The 23,069-nt window shown below is 34.7% G+C and overlaps 2 protein-coding genes across 7 annotated transcripts in view; one reads left to right on the top strand and one right to left on the bottom strand.

Annotated features, from left to right (window-relative positions):
• The window catches only part of LOC6032150 (excitatory amino acid transporter 3), a 35,011-nt gene extending 19,004 nt beyond the window's left edge, over positions 1-16,007 (top strand). For 4 of the 5 annotated variants that reach the window (XM_001842751.2, XM_038254284.1, XM_038254285.1 and 1 more), the window contains exons 3-11: positions 5,785-6,012; positions 6,082-6,339; positions 6,419-6,461; positions 6,551-6,590; positions 10,405-10,719; positions 10,787-11,081; positions 11,147-11,281; positions 11,344-11,446; positions 15,468-16,007. In XM_001842751.2, the coding sequence (XP_001842803.1) occupies positions 5,813-6,012; positions 6,082-6,339; positions 6,419-6,461; positions 6,551-6,590; positions 10,405-10,719; positions 10,787-11,081; positions 11,147-11,281; positions 11,344-11,446; positions 15,468-15,527 (1,449 nt within the window). In that variant the 5' untranslated portion in view covers positions 5,785-5,812 and the 3' untranslated portion in view covers positions 15,528-16,007. Of the gene's footprint in view, positions 1-5,784; positions 6,013-6,081; positions 6,340-6,418; positions 6,462-6,550; positions 6,591-10,404; positions 10,720-10,786; positions 11,082-11,146; positions 11,282-11,343; positions 11,447-11,590; positions 11,655-15,467 lie in introns of all 5 variants that reach the window. The other variant, XR_005277283.1, reaches the window with a different exon arrangement.
• A 3,864-nt stretch (positions 16,008-19,871) lies between these two features.
• On the bottom strand, positions 19,872-21,472 carry LOC6032151 (chromobox protein homolog 3). Of its 2 annotated transcripts, none has more exons than XM_038254522.1 (3): positions 21,271-21,472; positions 21,060-21,139; positions 19,872-20,995 (listed from the first exon to the last, which is right to left on the bottom strand). In XM_038254522.1, the coding sequence occupies exon 3, from the start codon at positions 20,983-20,985 to the stop codon at positions 20,344-20,346; it is 642 nt and encodes a 213-aa protein (XP_038110450.1). In that variant the 5' UTR covers positions 20,986-20,995; positions 21,060-21,139; positions 21,271-21,472; the 3' UTR covers positions 19,872-20,343. The 2 variants fall into 2 exon arrangements, with proteins under 2 accessions (XP_038110450.1, XP_001842804.1); XM_001842752.2 differs by having other exon boundaries at positions 21,287-21,472.
• Positions 21,473-23,069: the final 1,597 nt, after the last annotated feature.

The following is a 23,069-nucleotide window of genomic DNA, read 5'->3' as shown; positions in this document are numbered from 1 at the left end:
ATAGCCCACTTTATGCAGATATATAAAGTACTCAAGTGCCGGAGGCCATCAGCAACAGTAACTTGCAAACAGAAAATAAGTTTAATCCTTGAAGAAAAGAAGATTACACCCACTGCTCTCATCAGTAGCGCAACGCAACAAACAGTACAGCCAACATCACCAGTCAGTCTTGAAGCCCGCGCAAACAAGTGAGTGTTTGCGTTTTTCCAGCTGATGGGCGGCTGGGACTGGGAACCAACCCACAAACCATCGTTAGTATATCATCATCCTGGCAAAGTCCTACATCTCATTGTGTGAGGAGGAGCCCCCTGATGGACGGACGGACGGACGAACACAATAACAAATAATGATAGTGGTTAACGAAGTTCGACACGAGATCCAGACGGAGAGCGTGATTTTCCAACTTTTTGCTTTATTAAATTTGAGGACATTTGAGGATTTTTTTACATCCCGGTCGAGCGTCACGATTCAAATGTTTGTGGTCATTTGAAAGAGAAAATGAGAATTTTATTCCATTTTCCTGGGTAATTTCCACACCCTCAACTTTGAATAGAGGATACATATCCAGGAAAGAATGCAATCAAGAGTCCGCATTTTCCTGTTATACCAGCCTTGGAAAAATACATCAAACTCGTTTTTTTTTAAATTCAGAAACATTTACTGAAACTTTCAATATTTAGGGGAGAGTGGGGAGACTTGATCCCCTTTTTTTGTATCGCACTTAACTCTCTTAATTTCTCACAAACCTATGAACATTTTGCATGAATTGAAAGCTTAAACATACAAATATGTTTGGCTGATGAAGGTCTTTAATCAGTTAAACTTTTCGAGTCATGCCAAGCGTTTAAAAAACAATGAACCAGCATTTTCAAAATGTTAAGGGTATCTTTTGAAGTAATCTTAAGCAAAATGTTTCGTATTCATGCAAACTATTGATTTACTATCAGTTACAGCAATTTTACATAAGCCTGAACGTTTTTGTTCAAAATATAACAAGTTTAGTATGAAAAATATTGAAAACCTTAAAACATTCTTGTTGCAATTCCGTCGTGAAACTACTTACTTTTCCTGTCATTCTTGAACAACGCAATAGCCTACTTTTCTGTACCAAAAATAGCAGAATCGAATAGCAACACTTTTCAAAATAAATGCTGAAAAGTTCTACTTTTCAGCACTCAAATGGGTGCTGAAAAGTTGAACTTTTCAGCACTTGTTTCGAAAAGTAACACTTTTCAACATTTTTTTTTGATTTAAACGATTTATTGACAAAATACATGAAAATTTGATATACAATTTCACTCAGTGTGTGTTTTTTGGAATTGCAAAAAATGTTGTATGGAACTCGTTGCAAAACATGATTTTTTCAGCACTCTTCGTATTTATCCAACTCGGTGAACCTCGTTGGATAAATGTACGACTCGTGCTGAAAAAATCCTCTTTTTGCAACTTGTTGCATAAACTACTATTTTGAGGACAAAATTGTGCATGTTTACAAAACTTGGAAATTTGTGTTTACAAGAAATTTGAAAAATGTAGAGCGTCCAATTTCCCGGGAATTCCCGGGAAATTTGTAAATTTCCCGGGGAATTCCCGATACATTTATACATATACATTTTCCTACCTTTTTGGCACCAATGTTTTGAAATTAAACAAAAAATAATAATTGGAGAACCTGATTTGATTTTATTTATTTCCATCTACTGTTCATATTGAACTAATCGGCTTGTCTGTTAATTTCATGTTAAGGTTAATTCAGATAATATTTATTTCTGAAGCATTCATCACTAGGAATAATGTTTGCTTTTATGTTGGACCACGAAACTTACGCTGTTATAGAATGAATATAAACTATTTTATTTTTGACAACCCTTTTTAATGTTTTTTTTTTTTAAATATATTTTGATAATAAGATAATACATCTTCCGGCCAAGATCAACATTGAGATTTGTTTGACTTTTTTTTTACCTTGAATATGTTGGATGGAAATTGAACTGATATAATTAATTTTTTTTTAAAAAGTTTGTGTGAGAAGAATTTGTTTCTAAGTATTCGAGAAATTACAGATTGAAGCTATAAATTTATGAAGCACGTGAGCTACCAAGGGCGTAAGAGGGTTATATATGAAAAAATATCGATGAATTTCAACCACTTTTAAATACTCAAAATTATTTTAATCTAATTAATTTATTAGACTGAATACCATATAACTAAAATCATATCATAAAACCATGAAAAACCATTAAAAACAACTTCGTATCATGTGAAATTTACTCAAAGAATGCAACAATATTTCAAAAACTCGCTCCAAATATTTGAAAACTTCGAGTTGTGATTTCATGAAATAGTGTTTCAAGTTAAAAAGCGATAGGTTTTTTAGATTTTTAAGGTAAATTCAAAGATTATTTATTTATTCACAAGTTGATTTTTTTTTTATTTTAGCTTTATGGTCACTGAGACAAATTTAAAAGCAATTTTATGGTTGTGGAGCATAGATGTTCACTATCCAAACACTTTTATTTAAAAAAATCCTTCTCAACAAAAATACTAATAATATTTTCTTAAATTTGGGACGATTTGAAAGATTAAAAAATTAGAAAGTTCATTTATTTTCTCAAAGTTGCGTGATTTTTTACAATCAGTCAAGCCATTAATTGATCCTCACACTCAGTTTGACCGTTAATGATGCTGTTCTATACATTTTTTTTTTGCAAAAGATTAATCAGAAACAGGATTAGAATAATTTTCGTTAAATTTCAAATTTCCCGGGATTTCACGGGAAATTTGTTGAAAATTTCCCGTTTCCCGGGAATTTTGTTACCCCGGGAAATTGGACGCTCTAGAAAAATGGTTCAAACTGCAATAAGTCATCTACAACTATACTAAAGGAAACCATGTACGAAATACCAAACCAATTAATTAAGCTTGAGGCTGATTCCAGTGACTGTAAAAATGCAGGGATCAATTCTCCCTGATTACACTTTTGTTAAAACAATTGGTTTTAAAAATAATATGACGATAAATTTAACGTCAAATGCGTGGGGATTTTGTAGTTTCTCAAAAAAATCATGTACACAAAATATATTTTGAATACATTTGAAGTGAATTCTATACATATCAAAACAAAGAAAAAAGATCTTTTGTAAGTTTTCTCTGGTTTTCACAATGAGTTCGAGTCAATTTCGCAAAACTTTATAGAACAAAGCTATTTTTTACCCTCATGCTGACGAGATACAGACTAAGGATCAAGTGTCTCCGGGGATCAAGTCTCCCCACTCTCCCCTACCTATCTATTTCAATAGTGCAGAAATTAATTAGTTAATTTTGTTTTCATTACAAGTTTTCTGCTCAAACTGACCACAGAAAACCCTCCCTCTAATCAGTATTGCACTGCTTGAGTAGGACGTCCAATTTTCCCGGGTTTTAAATTTATCGGAAAACGTGAAAAAAATATTTTTTGAATTTCCGGGATCTCGGGAAATTTTCGAAAATGTCCCAAAATCAATGTTTTTGTTTTATATGTTGTTGTTTTTATGCTTAAAAAAATAATCAGCTCAATACTATCTGTTGGTAATAATCTACCATTAATCTTAACAAGGACAGAAGTTTTAAGATAGCTTAAAAGAAATTAAAAATTGATATTATTTTTGTTCTTTGTTTTGCTTTGGATTTTAAATGAAACTTATTAAATAAACCAATGTGATTTAAATGAAATAAGTCTCTTTCAAATATATTTTATTTATTTTTATATATTTGACATAACCTGAAAGAGCATTAATATTTCTTTAAAATTGAAAAAAAAACAGCAGCGACACCAAATAAAGTGATAACAGTCAATGTTAAATTTTAGATAAATTAAGAATTTCATGTTTCATTCGAAACATATTTTACAAGTTATCTTTAAATCCCTACTGCCAACTGGGGAGAATCAAGACAAAAGTCTGAATAGGAATTGGAGAAAAATCGAAACATTTCCAAAAAAATGGCTCAAACAGCTGTATTACTTTGTTACCTTTGTCCTGATTTTCCCGAGGCGGTGGTGTTTGATGAAAATAGTTAAATATGAATAAATTTAGAATAATTAATACCCAGTCTTTGAAAAGAATATAACATTTAATAGAAAACGTTAGGCAATTTATGAATCTCTAATCTACATTTTTAACAATTTTCCATAATATGCCACATTAATGCTGATTTATGTCGTTTACAGATTTCGAATGCTTTATAATAATTATCGATCATTAAGTATTCAAATGTTCATCTATTTCTACATCCTAACCAGAGTTTTCAGACCAAAATTAGTTTTTTTCTCAATTTCGGGAATTCCCGGGATAAAATATGAAAAATCCCGGGATTCGGGGATTCCCGGTTTTGGAAAAATCCCGGGAATTCCCGGGATGGACGCACTATGCTTGAGCCTAAATTGTAAAATCTGAAATTGACGTTAAAGTAACTTTGTCGTTTGGTTCTATAAAAATTACCTACTGGTATAGCTTTTCTCAGTGTCATATGATTAGCCCTCATCTTACAACTCGCGTTAATTTGGAGACTACAATGTTTAAAAATTAAACTTTTGGGAAATAAAAATAATTTGAAAATTTGAGAATTAAATTGAAAAACGTAGAACGTGTTTTAGCCCATTAAAAGATTTCTATAGATATTTAAAGTTCTAAAATATTTGCATGGATACCTAGTCACGACGTTCTAGCAGGATTCTAGCAGAGTTTTAATAGAGCTGGAATTCTTACGACATTCTAGCAGAAATGTTCGACCGTTTCCGGTCAGAGCAGAAAAAAAACTTATTGAGGAAATTCCACCCCAAATGTCAAGTAAAAAACTCAGTCCTTTTTTTAGTGTACCAATTTTCCTAAACAAAACCTAAACTTTTGCGAAGGCACTAAATCAATCAGAGAATCTCTTCTAAAGATACAGGCTTTCGAAAATTCACATTCCCATTTTGTTAGACAAAAGTAAATGTATGGAGCCTTGTATGGATAAACTAATGTTGAAAAATTGCTTCTATTGAAATAAGAAAAGGGAGTTTAATTTAAATCCAAAAATGCAATGATAATATGTTTTGCAGCAAAAAATTGAAACAGTTTTCCTTACTAAAGAAAGGTATAGGTTTTACTTTTTTTCTTATTTTTCACTTAAATTAAATGTTTTAAAATAATTTGAAATGAGAACAACACTTGGTAATTTACGATTTTTTTTCACATTTGAAAAGGGCGCAACATCGAAGGTTTCGCCCGATTAAAATTTACTACGAAATTGCTCGTGATATATTTCAAATTTGGTTGCCTCAATGATCATAGTAGACCATTGTGTACAAAGTCGTAAATTTTGTGAATTGGAGCGTTACAGCAACTTTTATGTTCTTTTTTTCATAGCCCACTTTGTCGGCATCACATTGATTACAGAATATTTCCTTTCCCGTTCTAACAGTACACAAACCTTGTAACGCGGAATGGCATCATCACACTTTTGAACTTGACACCCATTCACGTGTAGCAACAAGGCCTCGCTATCAATTCATTATCATCTTGCTGGCTGGACTGTGCTGGTCTTGATTGCACTTCCCTTTCTGATCTGCACTCGCAGAACCAACTCGCGACTACTTGAACGATCGGGATGACCTCATCTCTTTGAATTTATTTGTAATCTTTTTTTAGTTTGCGGAATGTTCGTTGGTAATTGTTTTCGTAAATAACTGATCGATGATTGTTTGAGGGATATTAACAGTCAAATATTGATAATGCAACTTTTTTTCTTCTTCTCTTTTTGCAGAACCCACCGAGCCGCCGCCGAGTACATTATGTCGAACACGTTGTCGAACGGCGGCTCGAGACCGACGTCACGATGGAAGCGTTTTCTCAAGTCCAACTTGCTCACCTTCCTCACGGTGATCGGTGTGTTCGGCGGCACCACGTTAGGCTTAATGCTCAAAAACTCCTCCGATCCATGGACGCAGCGCGAAGTGATGTACATCCAGTACCCGGGCGATCTGTTCCTGCGGTATGTTATACCGAGTATAATGGGAATGAGAGTTGGGATTAAATCCAGGTTTTGTTGACTTTTTCACAGGATGCTCAAATGTCTGATCGTGCCACTGCTGGTGTCGTCCATAACCAGTGCCATCGGATCGCTCGATCTCAGCATGTCGAAGAAGATCGCGTTCCGGGCGATCATCTACTACTTTACCACTACGATCTGTGCCGTCGTGCTGGGCATCATTCTGGTCAGTACGATACGGCCCGGTTCCGGTAAAGAAATGGGCAGCATGAAGGGCAAGGCCACGACCCGGGTGGTCCTCACCGCAGATACGCTTCTAGATTTAATCCGGTATGTAACGATTCGTGGAACTAGGTTTATGAAATTCGAACGTTCAAAATTAAATTTTATTGCATCCCTATATTTCCAGAAACTTGTTCCCACCAAATATCGTCCAAGCAACCATGTTCCAGGTGAGCCCACCCCCCACATCCAAGCAAACAATGTCAGATTACATGGTTCATTAAACCTCCGTCCATTTTTCATTCTTTCTATTCCCCAGTATCGCACAATTCTAGTCGCACCGGAGAATACAACTGATGGTAAATATGCTTTTGTCTTGTTGATATCACCGCACACATTCATCCTCATACACACACTTTCATATGACACACACAACATGCAATCATACCTCACTTTTTGCAGCGATTTTCTCTCTCTCTTTCGAGTACCACCCACACATTTCCACCCATATTCAACCCATTGAGGTGCAATTAAATTGCAATTTGATGCCTTTCCACACATAATATGACAACTTCTGACGAATGTGACTTAAATTTAGGTCACATGCAGCTTACAGACAAATCCAACCCTGTTACGTTACAGTCAATTGTGGAACGGTTTCCCGATTGAAGTAATACCCACACCTCGGTAGGCGGCGCGCGTTATTGGGCTCTGGAAAACTCAATCAAAAGCAGCAGCCTGCTGCACTTGACAATAAATGTGTCGTCGTCACTCATATATCAGTACACTTGACGAGACAGTGAGTGGTACTCATCGTTTACAATTCACCAACGGTGAAAAAAATAAATAAAAGATTTTACGCATTGTCATCGCGTTTTTTGAATGGTGGAGGCGCATGGTGTAACTCAAATTGAGGAAATCCGCACTTGTACGCGTGATAACCGCGCTTGTTTTGTTTTCGTGATGAGCTGTGCAATAATGTAATCCCGCTTGGGGAGCACGATCTCACGCAGAGGATATTTCGGGGGGTTATTATTTTAAATCCACCAAAATGTTGCAGCGTGGTGATAAAAAAATATTGATCTTTCCAAACGGGAATATTTTCCTCTCTACATCATATTTAAGAAGGAAAAAAAGAGCCCAGCAGCCCAATCCAAACAAATTTTCCAAGAGAGTTTTTATGGGAAAAGTGACTTTTTCAAATATGAGTTTGTGAGACGATTCCAGACCCTTTTTACCTAAAATTTCACGCCAATTTCCTATCTACGGTCGATAAATTTATCCAGCATTGGATAGGTAATCGAAAACCTTTCAAACGGGACTAAAAGTTTGAAGATCCGGCAACCCTGTCTCAAGTTATATTTATGTACATTTTTAAAGCCGCATCTCACTTACCTGTATGGAAACAATGTCTGGATCCATCAACAGTCCTATCGTTGGATACACAGAAGAAAAAAAATGGTAATATTACATCTGGGAAGGGGTACATTTTTTATGTCAGAAAAAAGGTGTAATTTTACCTCTGGAAATGTGCAATTTTACCTCTTTTCTGGTGTAATGTCACTTTTTCAGTCAAAAATGAGGTAAAATTACATCATAAAAGAGGTAATATTCAACCTTTAAAAATTACAGCTTCCAAGTTTACATTATTTTTTCTGTGTAGGTAATCGAAAGACCTTCCAACTGAGTCCAAATAAGATCGAAGATCTGGCAACCCTGTCTCAAGCTATGACCACTTAAGAGATAAAAGTTTGAAGGTTTGTGAAGATCATAATCTGGTGAATTAAGTTAGTTTTTTGATTGATTAGAAAATAATATAATTTTATTAATTACAATGCAAATTTTGATTAACAACGATTTTTTTGTTGATATTTAGTCGGTTAGTTTTTCCCTGACATTTCATAATTTCTGAAGCAGCAAAAATAAATAATGAACACGTTTCGACAATATTAGCAAAACGGGCATTTCTTGCTGTTTTAAACAGTGCCCATGAGTAATAATTTCTAAATTTGTTTATTTTTCGAAAAGTTTGCAAAAAATCCTGAATTGAATATTAGATCTCTGGTTGCTAAGATAATGCGGGTGAAGAAAAACAAACTGGAACATTTAAGTTTCCAAAGCCTCATCCAAAACAGCCTCCATTTTCTAATGCACAGTGGTCCAGATCGCAACATTAAGTGGAAAATGGATTTTCCGAAAAATTGTCAAGTTTTGAGCTTTGGTGTCTTCAAAAGAGTTGTTGTCAATTTGGACTTAAGGGTCAAATGTTACAGCCATTTTAAGGTAAAAATGATGCAAATTTAAAACAAAATATCTCGTAAAGGCGCAATATAAATTTTAAGCACCAGGTTGCATTTGAAAGAGGAAATCTAGCGCTACAAACGCTGGAAAATCTCAGAGGTGTTTTTCTTTAAACTCGAGATATCTTCATTTGAAAAAGTCAAATTTTCATGGGGAAACCATATGGGACCAACCTAATGGAAATCGAAACTTGTCCAAATACATGCTTTTCCATGTAATTTTGCCCGCTGAATCTGAATCTGCCCTCATAATTAAGCCAAAGTATCGAAAAATCGATTTTTGGTCACTTTTTGGGTTTTCATGTAAAATGATCAAATTATGACCAAAAATCGATTTTTCGATACACCTCCGAGATTTTTTCAGCGTTTGTTTTTTCAAATGCAAACTGGTGCTTAAAATTTGGCTTGCGCCTTTTCGAGATATTTATGTTTTAAATTTGCATCTTTTTTACCTTAAAATGGCTGTAACATTTGAACCTTAAGTCCAAATTGACATGTTAACAAATAAAAATGTTCTTTTTTTAGAGCTCTAAAAGTACTCCGAATATCACTTTTCTCTAAAACTTAACTCTGAATTGCCAAGTTCAACAAACTGACTTTTGAAGGTTTGCTCAGATGCTTTCTATAAATTTGGTCATAGGAGGCGTAGATAACGAGATAAAGATTTGGTGTCTTCGACAATGTTGCAGGAATTGGCAAGTCCAACAACATTCTAGAAGACAAAAAAAAATCCCAAAAATATTCCTGTAAAGTTAGATTTCCAAAATCACCATAATCGAAAACCATTCTAATTTTAAACCAAACCAAAAGTTGCCCCTTTCCATTTGCAACAACTCTTCTGAAGATACCAAAGCTCCAAAACTTAATAATTTTTCGTAAAATCCCTGTTCGAAAATCATGTTTTGAACATTTTGGAATCAAAACTAACACTTCAAAAGGGCGTAACATTAATTATTTGCCTCTTTTGAAAAGTCAGTCTTTTTTATGTATATCAAACTTTTTATGGGGGAGATCTAAAATTAAAGAAACACTGTCAAAAGCCCCAAAATGTTAAATTGTGGTCTTTAAGGTAAAAAAAAAACTATTTTGCCAACACTGAAAATTTAATCGCAAATTGCTGAATAATTTTCGAATTGAATGCAGCAGAAATAGGGCCGATTCGATTTGAGGGAAGGCAGTTATAAGCGTTTGATGGATGACGATTGTAGGGTATCATTTTTGGTTGGCCATTAGTCGGCTATGTTTGTTTTAGAAAAACATCCTAATTCAGAACGTATCAATCCAAAAAGGGTTTTCTTTGTGGTGTTTGTAGAAGCATTTTACATATTGTGATTATTTTTTTCATTTCAATTTACTATTTCTGGACCTTGAATTCATCATTGACAATCATTGCAACAAGAGTGAATGACACCATCTACGACTTAAATAATATTTTTGGATAAATAGTAAAAATTACATCACACGTAAAACAAAATTTTGAATTATAGTTGACTATCTGTTCGAAAATATGTTTTGTTTTTTACTTTGGTGTAAATTTGGGGTCATATTTGGGCTCAGCAACCTTAAATAGAACAATAATTGTGATGCGCAGATTTGATTTTCTGATATAAAAGCAGATTTCAAACTTTCAAATACCATGCGTCTCCATGAAAACAATTTGTTCTTTTCATTTTGATGGAGACGCATGGTAGTTTTGTGGAAAAAGTTTGGATTGGTATTACAAGACGACTAACAAAGCACCTGGTTTAAACATTTCCCATGTAAATTTTCTTTTCACATTTTCCAACATCCTCACACACTCATCACAATCATCCTCAATTTCGATCTGCGAATTCGATACATCTAATATTCCCTCCATCCCGCTCATTCACAGTCCCCCTAACGAGCTACAAGATCACCAATGAGTTCACCGAGGGCACCAACGTGCTCGGCCTGGTCATGTTCTCGATCGTGCTGGGCGCCTGCATCGGCAAGATGCGTGAAGCCGGCAAACCCCTGCAGCGCCTGTTCGAAACCCTGAGCGAAGCGATGATGATCATCACCTCGTGGGTCATCTGGATCTCGCCGATCGGTGTGTTCTTCCTGGTGGCCGCCAAACTGCTCGAGATGGCCTCGTTCATGGAGGTGCTGGGCCAGCTCGGCTGGTACTTTGTCACTGTGATGATCGGGCTGATTCTGCACGGATTTGGTGAGTTTGAGTGACCTTCACGATCTGATCGCTGATTTTGACGATCTTTGACTTTTTTTTCCCACAGGTACAATTTCGGTGATCTTCTTCCTGACCACGCGGAAGCTCTCGTTCCCGTACATCGCCAAGATGAGTCAGGTGTTGGCGACGGCGTTCGGAACCGGTTCCAGCTCGGCCACGATGCCAATCACGATCCGCTGTCTGGACAGCATGGGCATTGATCCTCGCGTGACCCGATTCGTGATTCCCGTGGGAGCGACCATCAACATGGACGGGACGGCACTGTACGAGGCCGTGGCCGCGCTGTTCATTGCCCAGCTGCGGCAGATTCCGCTGTCCTTTGGTCACATCGTCGCCGTGAGGTAAGGAAAATCCCAATAGAGGTGAAACCACGCGATCACCTAACCTCAAAATGTGTCTCTTTCAGTGTAACTGCCACTGCCGCCTCGATCGGTGCCGCCGGCATTCCGCAGGCCGGTTTGATTACCATGGTCATGGTGCTGGACACCGTCGGGCTGCCCGCCGAGGACGTCACGATCATCATCGCCGTCGACTGGCTGCTGTGAGTTTATTTACCATTATTATTAGCTAAAATAAAGGTGATTGAAATGCGTTCATTGTTAGGGATCGATTCCGTACCACGATCAACGTGATGTGCGACGCCCTGGGCACGATTCTGGTGAATGCCCTGTCGAAGAACGACCTGGCGAATGCGCCCCATGAAGTTGTAAGTATTTTAGTTTTGAAATAAGATTTAGCTTTTTTGTTTTTGTTTTTAAGTGGTAGTAGAGGAGGTGGTGATGGTCGTCGCTGCAAATGGCTTTATTTGTAAATATTGGATTTATTATCATTTTTCCTACGCCCGTTACAGAATGTGCATTAGATGGAAAACGTATTTTTGAAAATTATATACACTTTTGTTAGAGCAAAAATAGGTAATTATAGGGTTTAATGTAGCGTGCGGTGCCTTTGCTTAATGGCATGATCTCAAAAACTGTTTTGCTTTGCTAATAAAATGTATTTTGCTTTAAAATTGTCGCTTTTAATAACAAATCCTAACATGGTAACATGTGTAAGCTGTATTAACACAATAAAAATACAGAGAATATCACTAATTTAGTAAAAGAGTTGTCATTTAGTAATATCCGAGAAATGACTTCAAAAATCCCTAATTTAGAAAAATGTACGGACAAGGGGCAAATTGGGACAGATTGTTTAACTTTATTAATAACTTTTTTGTATTTTTCGTTAGAATTCGTAAAAGCCTTAAATATTTTATAACCTATCATAAGGTTCCTATTTAAATTATAGTCCCAATTAGCCTTAGAGAAGGAGTTAATTCAAAAACGACTTTAATCCAGATCACAACACTAGTATATCCTGTGTATTTATTTGTAGAAGTGAAATGAAAAGTTACAAGAAACTAATAAACCAAATATAAGCATTCTAAAAAAGAAATGCAACGCTTTTTACTTGTTGATTGGGTCATGCATTTTCACTTTTTTTTTTGTATGACCCAATGTCACCCCTGTTGACGGTAGAGTTTGAATTGTTGTTTGATTAGGTTTGGATTATAATGCCGATTTTGAAATTAAAAGGACGGATTTTGTTCTTTGCTCGAAATGAAGTAAACAAAAAAGAAAAGTCTAATAATGATCATTAAAATTTCAGGCAAAAAACGAAATATCAAAAAATAAATACTCAGAAATTTTAAAACTTAAAACAAACAATAAAAAAAACTTATTCAAAATTCTGCAAATAAAAAAATAAGGTTTTTGTTCAAAATAAAAATATTGATAAAAAAAAACAAAAAGTTTAAAATAAAAAAAAAACCTATAATTTAGAAAAAATCAAAAATATCAAAATACAATAATACTTGAATTATAATAGTAAAACAATACATCTAAAAAAAAGAAATTCAATAAAACAAAACCCAAAAACTGTTAATGTTGTTGATTTTATTAGGGGAAATTTAACCTTATGGGTCATTCGCTCCCGAACCCAAAAACCAAAAATTTAAAAATCTTAGAATTTGACAAATTTAAATCATCCTGTACTCTATTCATCTAGTAATCTGATATTAAGGCTCTGGCAGGCATCATACCAGATAGGCCATTTGGCGGCCATGTTTGTTTTTGAAAAACATTCGAATCTTGATTCAGAATGTATCAATAAATAAATGGTTTTCTTTGTGTTGTTTGTAGAAGCATTTTACATATCGTGTTTACTGACCCTGAATTCAGAACCATCATTGACAGTCATTGCCCCAAGAGTGAAAGACACCTTCTACGACCTTAATGTTTACCTCTCTTTTCAGTTTTTGTAAATTTTATTTTTTGTTTAATATTTTTCAAACATTAGGAATTTTTGAATAAAATCTTGATTCATTTCTCCTAATAATTTCAAACGTGCTTTGTCAACTTTCCTTGGGTGGTCCCAAAAATGTAAAACTTAGCTTGACTACGTCCCTTCCGATCTTCCTACTTAGCTTTATAATCAATGATCATAAAATACGAAAATTTTAAAAATTTAGAAATTACAAATATCGAAGCAGAAATCAAAAAAAAATCAATAATTACAAGTGGACAGTGGACTGCAGGCCAAGGGCGAATGATGCTGATGATACCTCCTCAGTTGACGCTCAGGCGAATAACATCCTGGAATGAGCAATAAATAACAATTAGTTTTTGAATTCAAACTAAAAATATAACAGTTTTTGCTTTAATGAAAGTTGATAGGCACACTGTAAATGGTTAGGCGCTTATACTTACATCAAACCGTACGTAATGTACCACCCCCGGCTGAGTTAAAATGCGTAACCGGAAAAGAAGGTGTGTATGCCTGGCACGAACACTCAAAGCGTGTTCTAACGTGTTGCTCGTACTGGCTCAGAGCAAGGGTGAGATGTAGATGTAAGGGCTGTGCGTGTTCGTCGGAACCTGGTGCATAAGATCGGTCAAGGCCCGTTCTTACACTGAAAATTACGAATTGTGAATTAATTACAAGTGGACAGTGGACTCTCTGGCTGTCGATTTTCTCGATATCAATATTGCTACAGCTGTCAATAAATTTTTCAGTCCCTTCAAGAAGATTGCTTTGATATTTCGTTCTGTAATTTGATAACTCCCTCTCTCGACGGTTTCTTCAATATCGACAACGAGAGAGTACACTGTATTAACAAATTCAGAAAATCTGAAATTTTAGAATTCAAAAATGTGGAAATTTAGTAATTCAGAAATTTAAAAGTACAAATTTGAGTTTTAATTATGTCCATCGGAGTAAGCGAAATACACACATTGTTAACATTTGTTTGTAGAACCTTATTAAAAATGTCCAGAAATATTCGAAAAATCTTAAAAACGTAAATTCAGCACATCAAAGAAATTAATTCCAAATTCGAATAAAATAAAATATTCCAAATCTCAACCTTAAACAAATCAAATTCTTCAAAAGTAATTAAATACAGAATATTCGAAAATCTTAAAATAAACAGAAATCAAAACAATCAAAAACTCAAAGATGAGCAGTTCTCTACCAAAATCGGAAATGAATTTTATTTCTATTTTTTGATTTGGCTAAAACTTTGTGGGGGCCTTCCCTATGGCCAAAGAAACTATTTTGTGTCATTGGTTCACCCATACAAGTCTCCATACAATTTTGACGGCTGTCCATACAAAAATGGTACGTAAATATTCAAATAGCTGTAACTTGTGAGTGAATTTTCTGATCAATTTGGTGTCTTCGGCAAAGTTGTAGGTATTTTTGAGGACTATTGAGAAAAAAAAGATACACTTAAAAAAATGTTTTTTTTACAAAAACTAAATTTCCCAAAAAACGTATTTTTTATTTTCGAGATTTTTTGATATGTTTTAGGGGACCAAAACCCACAACTTTTGAGCCGCCGAGTTATGATTTTTTGAAAAAAATAGTAATTGTAATTTTGTATGGACAGTTGCCAAAATGCCAAAATTATATAAAGACTTGTATGGGTTTACCAATGACACAAAATAGCTTCTTTGGTCATAAAGAAGCCCACAAAGTTTTAGCCAAATAAAAAAATACAAAAAATAGAAATGGTCGAAATCGGCCGATTTCTTAGAGAATTGCTTGGATGCAAAAAATATGGATTCCAAAAATTCTGTTCAAAAATTTCCAAAAAATCGAAATTAAGATATTTAAACATGAATAATTCTAAAATATTAAAATGTCGAAATCCATGCTAAATTTGAAAACATTTGAATAATTTCAATAAATCCCTCTGGATAATATGATTAAAAAAAGTCCAAATTATTTTTAAATTCCAAAATATAAAATTTTGAAACCATAAACAACTCAAAATTTAAAAATTAAAAAAAAATCTTAAACTCAAAAATGCAAAGTAATTAAAAAAATATATTATATATTAATTATTATTAATTAAAAAGTGCAAAATTCTAAAGCTAAACAAATTTACGATTCAAAATTTTTAAAACTGACAAATTTACACTTGAAAATTTTAAATACAGTCACTCTGGATAGTCGTGTCGCGAAATTTTCAAGTTACATGAATTTCTATAATCTACGATTTCATGAACTTCTTAATTTTGTAAATTAAAAAATGCGCAACTTATTTTGAGCGCGTTTTTTGCGATCTCCGTACTTAGCTTAAAAATAATAATAGATTAAGAGTTAACGCTGCAGTAACTAACAAAATCAAGTAGGCGTTTGGAGACCCAACAAATTTTTCTAATTCATTTCCATTCTTCCAGCTCGACGCCGAACCCCACGAACTGGTCGAACTGCGGCAAGACTGCAATGAGAAAGAGTAAAACAAACGCAAGACCAACCAACCACCCGAACCCGAACCAATCTACGTAAATTGCACCACAAGACCTCCTCGGATCCTCACCGCGTCGATGTTCTTCCCGAAAGAAAAAAAAAAATCAAAAAGTAGAAAGCCCCATCCTCAACCACGTGTGCCAAATGTGTTTGCGTGTGCGTGTGAACCACCCTAATGTCCCAACACTAGAAAAGAGAGAGTCCATTTTTGAGTGTGAATTTCAACAAACGAAAAAAAAAACAACCAACCAATAGAGATATTTCGCAGCGGAGCCGTTTGTGAACGGACCGAATCGGTGGTGACTGGCCATTTTCCCCCAAGGGGACACCGCTAGTATAAAAGTCGCCCAAAATCGCCCCATTGTTCGTCGTCATTTCATTGTTCATTGTTAGATGTTAGCAAACGCATTCGTTAAAACACGTGTGTAATGGTTAGGTGTAGAGACAGAAGGATGGTAGCGAAAAAAAAACGATACAAAATTTTAACAAAATCTGCACAACCCATACCAGATTGAAGCCCGGAATTTGCAGCCCTCGAGATTGTGTGTAGCCAGAGGATGAAAGTGCACGCAGAAAAATAAGGCATATTTGAATCAACAAAACGTTTTGTTGATTTGAAAATCATTATTTGTGTTGAATCAACGCTAAACGTCAAAGCAGCTTTTTCGAAACAACAAAAGACTTTTGTGGAATTGAGAAAATCAAGGTTTGTTTCAACGCAAAATCGGTGTTGATTATATTCAACAAAAATTTTGTTGATTCAAACCTCGTACAGGCTGATTCTACAAAACATTTTTCTGCGTGTGGCTAAACTCAAGGCAGGGGGAGAAAACGTTATTACTGAAGATACAAGTAGTTTGTTCGAGCTTAAGTCTAACATAGTGTTAATGTTAATTGTATATTTAAAAATACTTACAAATATATTTTAATAATTTACGTTTTGTACTTTATTTTATTTGTGTTTCTATTATTTCGATGGAGTTTCTCGGTCGGTATGAAAATTGTTTTTTTATTTTTTTTTGTTTAACATTTTTGAGAAAAAAACTGCTCAACTGCCACACTTCAGTTTTGAATGATCAATCGTTGGAATGTAACAACTATAAAATAAAGTGTAAGTTAGCTTCAATGCAAAACTGAATGGGATCATACTAGAATGTTGAATGTTATTTCTGACCCAATTGTGTTTGAAGGTGAAAATATTACCAGATCGCAACTCATTGTTTGCGACACTCTTTGGAACAATAAAGTGTTTTAAGTGTTACTACGAAGACTTTCTTTCCAATGTGACTTGATTTTTTTTTGTCGTTACTGAGCACGGACTGACCACTCATATCCAATTTTAATATTTCCAACCTTTTCCCGGGTTTTCCAGATCTTCAAATAGTAGGCATTTCTTACACAAAGAATTATTTCCATACACTGTCAATATCAAAAAACGAAATAATTTTCTTAAAGATTTTTCAGAAATCAATTTTCTATTTGAGTAATATAGAAACTAAACTACAAATTTATTTTAAAAGAACCGAGTGTTAACCCCTCATAATTGCAATTAAGAGAGAAACATTTTGAAAAAAATTAAGAGGTTTACAAAACAACATAAAATATCAGGATGATTAAAACTGCACATAAACATCTTTCTTCATCCAACATCGAAATTTGAAAAAAAAAGTTCGAAAATCCGAAGGATTGTATGAGACTTTGGATAATAAAATCTGATGAAATATAAAAATTAAAGTTAAATAAATTTATTTACAATGATTATTTTTCACATTTCTTTAACTGTGACTGTGAAATTGAATAAAAGTTTGAAAAGTTTGTTTTTCTGTTATTGACCATGATTTTTGCATTCATTAACCCTTAGGTTATTTCGGTTTGTTTTGATTTTTTGACGTTTGTCTGCTTTTTAATTGGGCTACGGCCCAGTTGTCGAGCGCCCAGTTAAAGAACCCAGTTACCGAACAACTACTGTAGTTGTTTGCCTGTTAAATAACAAAATGCATTTTTCAATATTTAATCAAATCAATTTTGGCCGCCATCTTTGATTACAAAAATCTAAATCAATTTAGTTTTGTTTGGGAGATATACTCAAGCTGGAATCAAAAATAATGTAACGAAAATATTTTTTTTCGTGATTCGTTTATCCCAAGATTCGAGTATTCGAAGTGTAATTTTTCCAGAGCCTTATTTAAAATTTAGTTTTTATTTTTAAAATTGTATTATTTTTATTTTTCAAATTTTATTTGTTATTTTTTTTCAAGAAAAAACTGCAAACATGACTATAGTTTAAAAAAAACAAGATACACAGGAATTCGTGATTTTTTTTATCATGTTTGTTTTTTTTTTAAATTTTGTAGATTTTTTATTCACTTTAAAAATTATTGCTGATTTATATAGTTGTCGGTATTTGATTTCCTTTTTTTTTTGCAAAACCAGGTTTAATAAAAGTTTTTGCCCCTCACACTATTTTATGGGAGAGTTTGAAAGGCATTTTTTTTAACTTTTGTGATTGTCTTAACTTCTTGATTTTTTTGATTTTCACAATTTCAACATTATTTTCATATTAAACCAAAGTCAAACAAGTTTGTTCCATTTTAAACGATTTTTTTTAATTTATTTTTTTTCATTCGATTTCATTTGACAGTTAAGTTTTTCCGCTGAATGAAAATTGTGCTTTACCAAAAACACTCATAAAAAATTACGGTAATCATAAATTTGAGAAAAATATTTGCAGTGGCTAAATATTTCAGTTTGAAAAATTTAAAAATTGACTCCAGAAATGTTAATGCCAAACTCAAGGAAGAATTGTTTTTCAAATACCTTTGTTGTTGTTTAATGTTTACCGATACTTTTTTTAATAAACTTGGTCATAAAATCTGGTCACATAATCATTGAATATTTATTAAGATTTTTTTGCGTATTTTGCCAAGTTCCCGATTGATTGGCCGGCCACCCAGTGAACTAGTTCTCCAATTTTAATTGTTTTGTGTTTTTCTGTAAATTTTGTCTCCGGAGGGTAGAACTAACATTTTGGTGCGTGTCTCAACTAAAAACGTCTAACGAAAAGCTGCATGGCTTTTAGCATATCTATCAGGCGAACAAAAATATAGGTTATAGAGAAACAAATCTCAATAACGGACGTAACAATCTATGTCCCTTTGTAAAACAAACCTGAACTTTATGACTGAAAATGGCAACTGTTTGCTATGGATGTAACTACTTTAATAGGTAGACAGTTTGACATTGTACTACTTTGCACTTTCGTAATGGTATTCCACTCTTCCCGCAATATAATTGCATTTACCTTACCAAACCTGCTGTTGCTATCCGTACGTATTGTTGTTCCCTCGGGCAAGACCCGAGTCGTAAACGATAAGTCACCTTCCAAATTGCCGATGTGGTTGTGACTAGAGACCCTAAATAGGGAGACTGGTCTAAGCTTGCTGAATCGATCTGGCAACGTATGTTTTGAGCTTGGCAACACTGATAAGTTTTGCTGGGCGTAAAGGCAAATGCTCGTTTGGATACGTCAAACTCGCGTTTGTTTGGGTACGTCAAATTCACTTCGTCCAGTCTCCCTATTTAGGATCTCTAGTTGTGACTGAGAAGTACGATCCATATGCAGGATGAATTCCGCCCCCGACCATGGCTCCAGCTCTGCCTTCTTGAACGGGGCCCTGAGCATGTTGTTCGTACTGCGCTGCTTCATATCCACCATGATCATCGCCTACGAAATCGTCGAAGGCTTGCTCGGGATCCGCAGCTTCATGGGTTGGTTGATGTTCCGGGTTTCCAGCATGTTCATCACCGGATCCATCATTGCCAGCTACCTCCACACTACTGATCTCCTCGACCGTCGATGCATCATCTTCCTCGGGTTCCCTTTTCACCGGCGGCATCAGTTCTGTTGATGAGATTTACGGTGAATGCTCGGTGTACCTTCAAGTATCGGGGTTCAGCTTTCTCCTCAGTAATGCAATACGTGACAGATTAATGTCAAAAGAAATGTCCTCCAAGGATCGCTAGCCAAGATACACTGATCATCCACATGGGAGGTTCTCGTCTATCTCGCAATGTTCCAAGGTGTGATGTATTTATCCGTTTTAGCAATTGATGCTTTTGCTCTTTACACGGTTGCTCCTTCAAGTTGTCGGCTGCTAGAGAATCCGATCCAAAATCACAATGTTATCCAGTACCAGTCACGACGTTCTAGCAGGATTCTAGTTCACTGTTCTGTTCTGTTCTGCTAGAATATTTCGTAACTGGGTAAGGTTGAAGTTTAAGTCTGTGATTGGGAAAAAGGACAATTCGGTTAAACCAAATAAAAAAACCCAGCATTATTGATCTTACTAATCCTATATTTACCAAAATCGTTCTTTTTGTTTCCGCGAAAAATATTTTCTGTTGCTTGTTTATGTTTGTTAATGTATGTATTTCCAAGACATGTTTCGATCCAAAGGTTGGGAAAATAATTTTGTCCACCAGTTTTGCTTTTTCTTAACCTGCGCCCTATCGATCGTGCACATATACAACTTAAGATGGAGTCAAACGCCCAAGTTTTGCTGCGCCTATGTCTAAGAGTTAAAACCAGCCGGTTCAAAGGTAATTCAATCTTGTGTGTTTGTGTTTGTAGTCAAAGGATGAGCTGGTTGGTTACGTTAAAAAAACCTTACATGTGACATTTATATATTGTTAATCATTGTTGTTGGCGTACTTAAAAACGAACCTAAAGTTATGTTCCTCCGCGAGGGCAGAGTTTTGTGGGTGAAGTAGGGAGGAGTTTTAAATGCGCTTCGCCGGAGGGCAAATTTACTCCGTCGCGTCCGGCGACTGCCAGATCAAACGCTCCTCGTAGAAGTCTATGACAAGCTGGGGACAGTGTTTACGGGCCTCCTTCGAAGAGACGAGCTGGGCCTTGTCCTTGTCCTTCCACTGGATCAGGAACAGCAGCTCGTTGTTGGCTTCGGTGGCACCGAGGATCTTCTCCGGGGTGTAGCCCTTCTCGAAGCCGTTCATTCCGTCGTCACTGGCGGTGGCATCGTTGTCGGCGGCCGCAGTCGTCGATTTGGACTTGCTCGATTTTATGGAAGCGTTGTCATCTTTGTCGTCGTCGTCCGAACCATCGTTATCAGCGTCCGAGTCCTTTCGCTTCGAGCTGCCACTTCCGGTCGTGCTGGACGGTTTGGGCTTCTTCTTTTCCTCCTTCTTGTCTTTGTCCTTCGAACCCTCCTTCTTGGGAACGACTCTCGTGTCCTCGAACGCTTTAATCAGCTCAGGACACTCGAGGTTCTCCTTCGGTTCCCACGTATTGGCCGACGAGTCGTAACCCTTCCACTTGAGCAGATACTCGATCTTGCCCTTGCGCTCCCGCCGATCCACAATCTTCTCCACAACATACTCCTCCTCGCTGGAATCGCTGTCGGAGGCCTTGCTGTCCTTTGCCTTACCCATCGTTAGCAATCTAAAAAGCAAACAAAATTCGTCACAAAATTTTCCCACCCAAAAAACAATCACAAAAAACGCACCGTCAAATTAATTTGTCAGAAGATGCGCCTCAATCCAAGCAAGCTTTGCCGCCGCCGCTGTCTGGTTCTGGTTTGTCGTTCTGTGCAAAAAAAAGCCAACAAATAAGGATGAGAAAAACAAGGCAAGCCATGATGAAGAGGGAGGAGCAACGAAGAAAAAAAAGATGCCGCCATGGAAATTTCACACAAAAAACCCCGAACTTTTCCCTACCTAAATCCGCGCTTACCTCCGCTTCAGACCGGAAGCACTTGCCTGTGGCCGACCGACTTTGTCCGCGTTCCGGGGGTTTATTTTTCGACTTTCGACGCGCGGATCGCCTCGTTCTGCAAACGCCGCACAAAAAAACGCTCCTCCAAAGTGCGCGATGGCTTCCTTTCGGTTTGGCGACTTGGATGAGAGAGTCGAACGAGAGAGAAACGGGCTCGCGCGGGAAGTTTGACAGACGGTAGCGCTGAGGGGGGTAGCTCAAAAGCAGTTGACCTAATCAGCCGGGTGTACACGGCACTGCACAGTGTGCACATTGTAATAAATTCTCTAATTTAATTTTCTTATTTAAATTGTTATGCACCCTAAACAAAAATCATGATTTTCTGAGTTCAATATCCCACTTTTCATACGAATTTTCCAGTTCAACCCATATAACCATTTTATGGTCGTATTACCTGAACTCAAAAAATAGTATGAAAAAGTGGGATATTGGCGTGGATATTGAACTCAGAAAATCATGATTTTTGGTAAGAGTGTGGTACGTTCGTTCGTTTTCTAAAAAAGGAATTTTTATTTTATTTTGTTTCTGAATTCCTGCGTTTCAAAATTATTAATCTAGCACAAATTCCAATAACTAGGATTTCAAACTAAATTTACATTCCAGTTTAGCTTTTGATATAAATATTACTATCACTTTAAGAATTTCTGAATTTTAGAATTTCAGAATTTAAGAATTTTAGAATTTTAGAAGTCTAAACTTTTAGAATTTTAGAATTTTAGAATTTTAGAATTTTAGAATTTTAGAATTTTAGAATTTTAGAATTTTAGAATTTTAGAATTTTAGAATTTTAGAATTTTAGAATTTTAGAATTTTAGAATTTTAGAATTTTAGAATTTCAGAATTTTAGAATTTTAGAATTTTAGAATTTTAGAATTTTAGAATTTTAGAATTTTAGAATTTTAGAATTTTAGAATTTTAGAATTTTAGAATTTTAGAATTTTAGAATTTTAGAATTTTAGAATTTTAGAATTTTAGAATTTTAGAATTTTAGAATTTTAGAATTTTAGAATTTTAGAATTTTAGAATTTTAGAATTTTAGAATTTTAGAATTTTAGAATTTTAGAATTTTAGAATTTTAGAATTTTAGAATTTTAGAATTTTAGAATTTTAGAATTTTAGAATTTTAGTTTAGAATTTTAGAATTTTTTTAGAATTTTAGAATTTTAGAATTTTAGAATTTTAGAATTTTAGAATTTAGAATTTTAGAATTTTAGAATTTTAGAATTTTAGAATTTTAGAATTTTAGAATTTCAGAATTTTAGAATTTTAGAATTTAACAATTTTAGAATTTTAGAATTTTAGAATTTCAGAATTTTAGAATTTTAGAATTTTAGAATCTTTGAATTTTAGAATCTTAGAATTTTAGAATTTTAGAATTTTAGAATTTTAGAATTTTAGAATCTTAGAATTTTAGAATTTTAGAATTTTAGAATTTTAGAATTTTAGAATTTTAGAATCTTAGAATTTTAGAATTTTAGAATTTTAGAATTTTAGAATTTTAGAATTTTAGAATTTTAGGATTTAAAAATTTTAGAATTTTAGAACCATTCTAAAATTCGGTACATTTTATTATTATTTTATTTATAATATTTTGTGATTTGCGAAACCGAATTTTAGAATTTAAGATTTTTTTATATTCAGAACTTCATGAATTTGAGAATTTTGATTTTTTTTTCAGAGATTTAGAGTTTTAAAACTTTAGAATTTGTGGTTTGGTTGAGCGTTTTAGCAGAATGCATTA

The sequence above is a fragment of the Culex quinquefasciatus genome, chromosome 2, assembly GCF_015732765.1.
Source record: "Culex quinquefasciatus strain JHB chromosome 2, VPISU_Cqui_1.0_pri_paternal, whole genome shotgun sequence".
NCBI lineage: Eukaryota > Metazoa > Arthropoda > Insecta > Diptera > Culicidae > Culex > Culex quinquefasciatus.
Note: the sequence above shows the minus strand (reverse complement) of the source record. Positions and strands in the feature narration are given on the sequence as shown.

What these genes read in the sequence shown, in the direction of transcription:
- LOC6032151 (XM_038254522.1), bottom strand. Translation starts at nt 20,985, where the DNA reads ATGGGTAAGGCAAAGGACAGCAAGGCCTCCGACAGCGATTCCAGCGAG.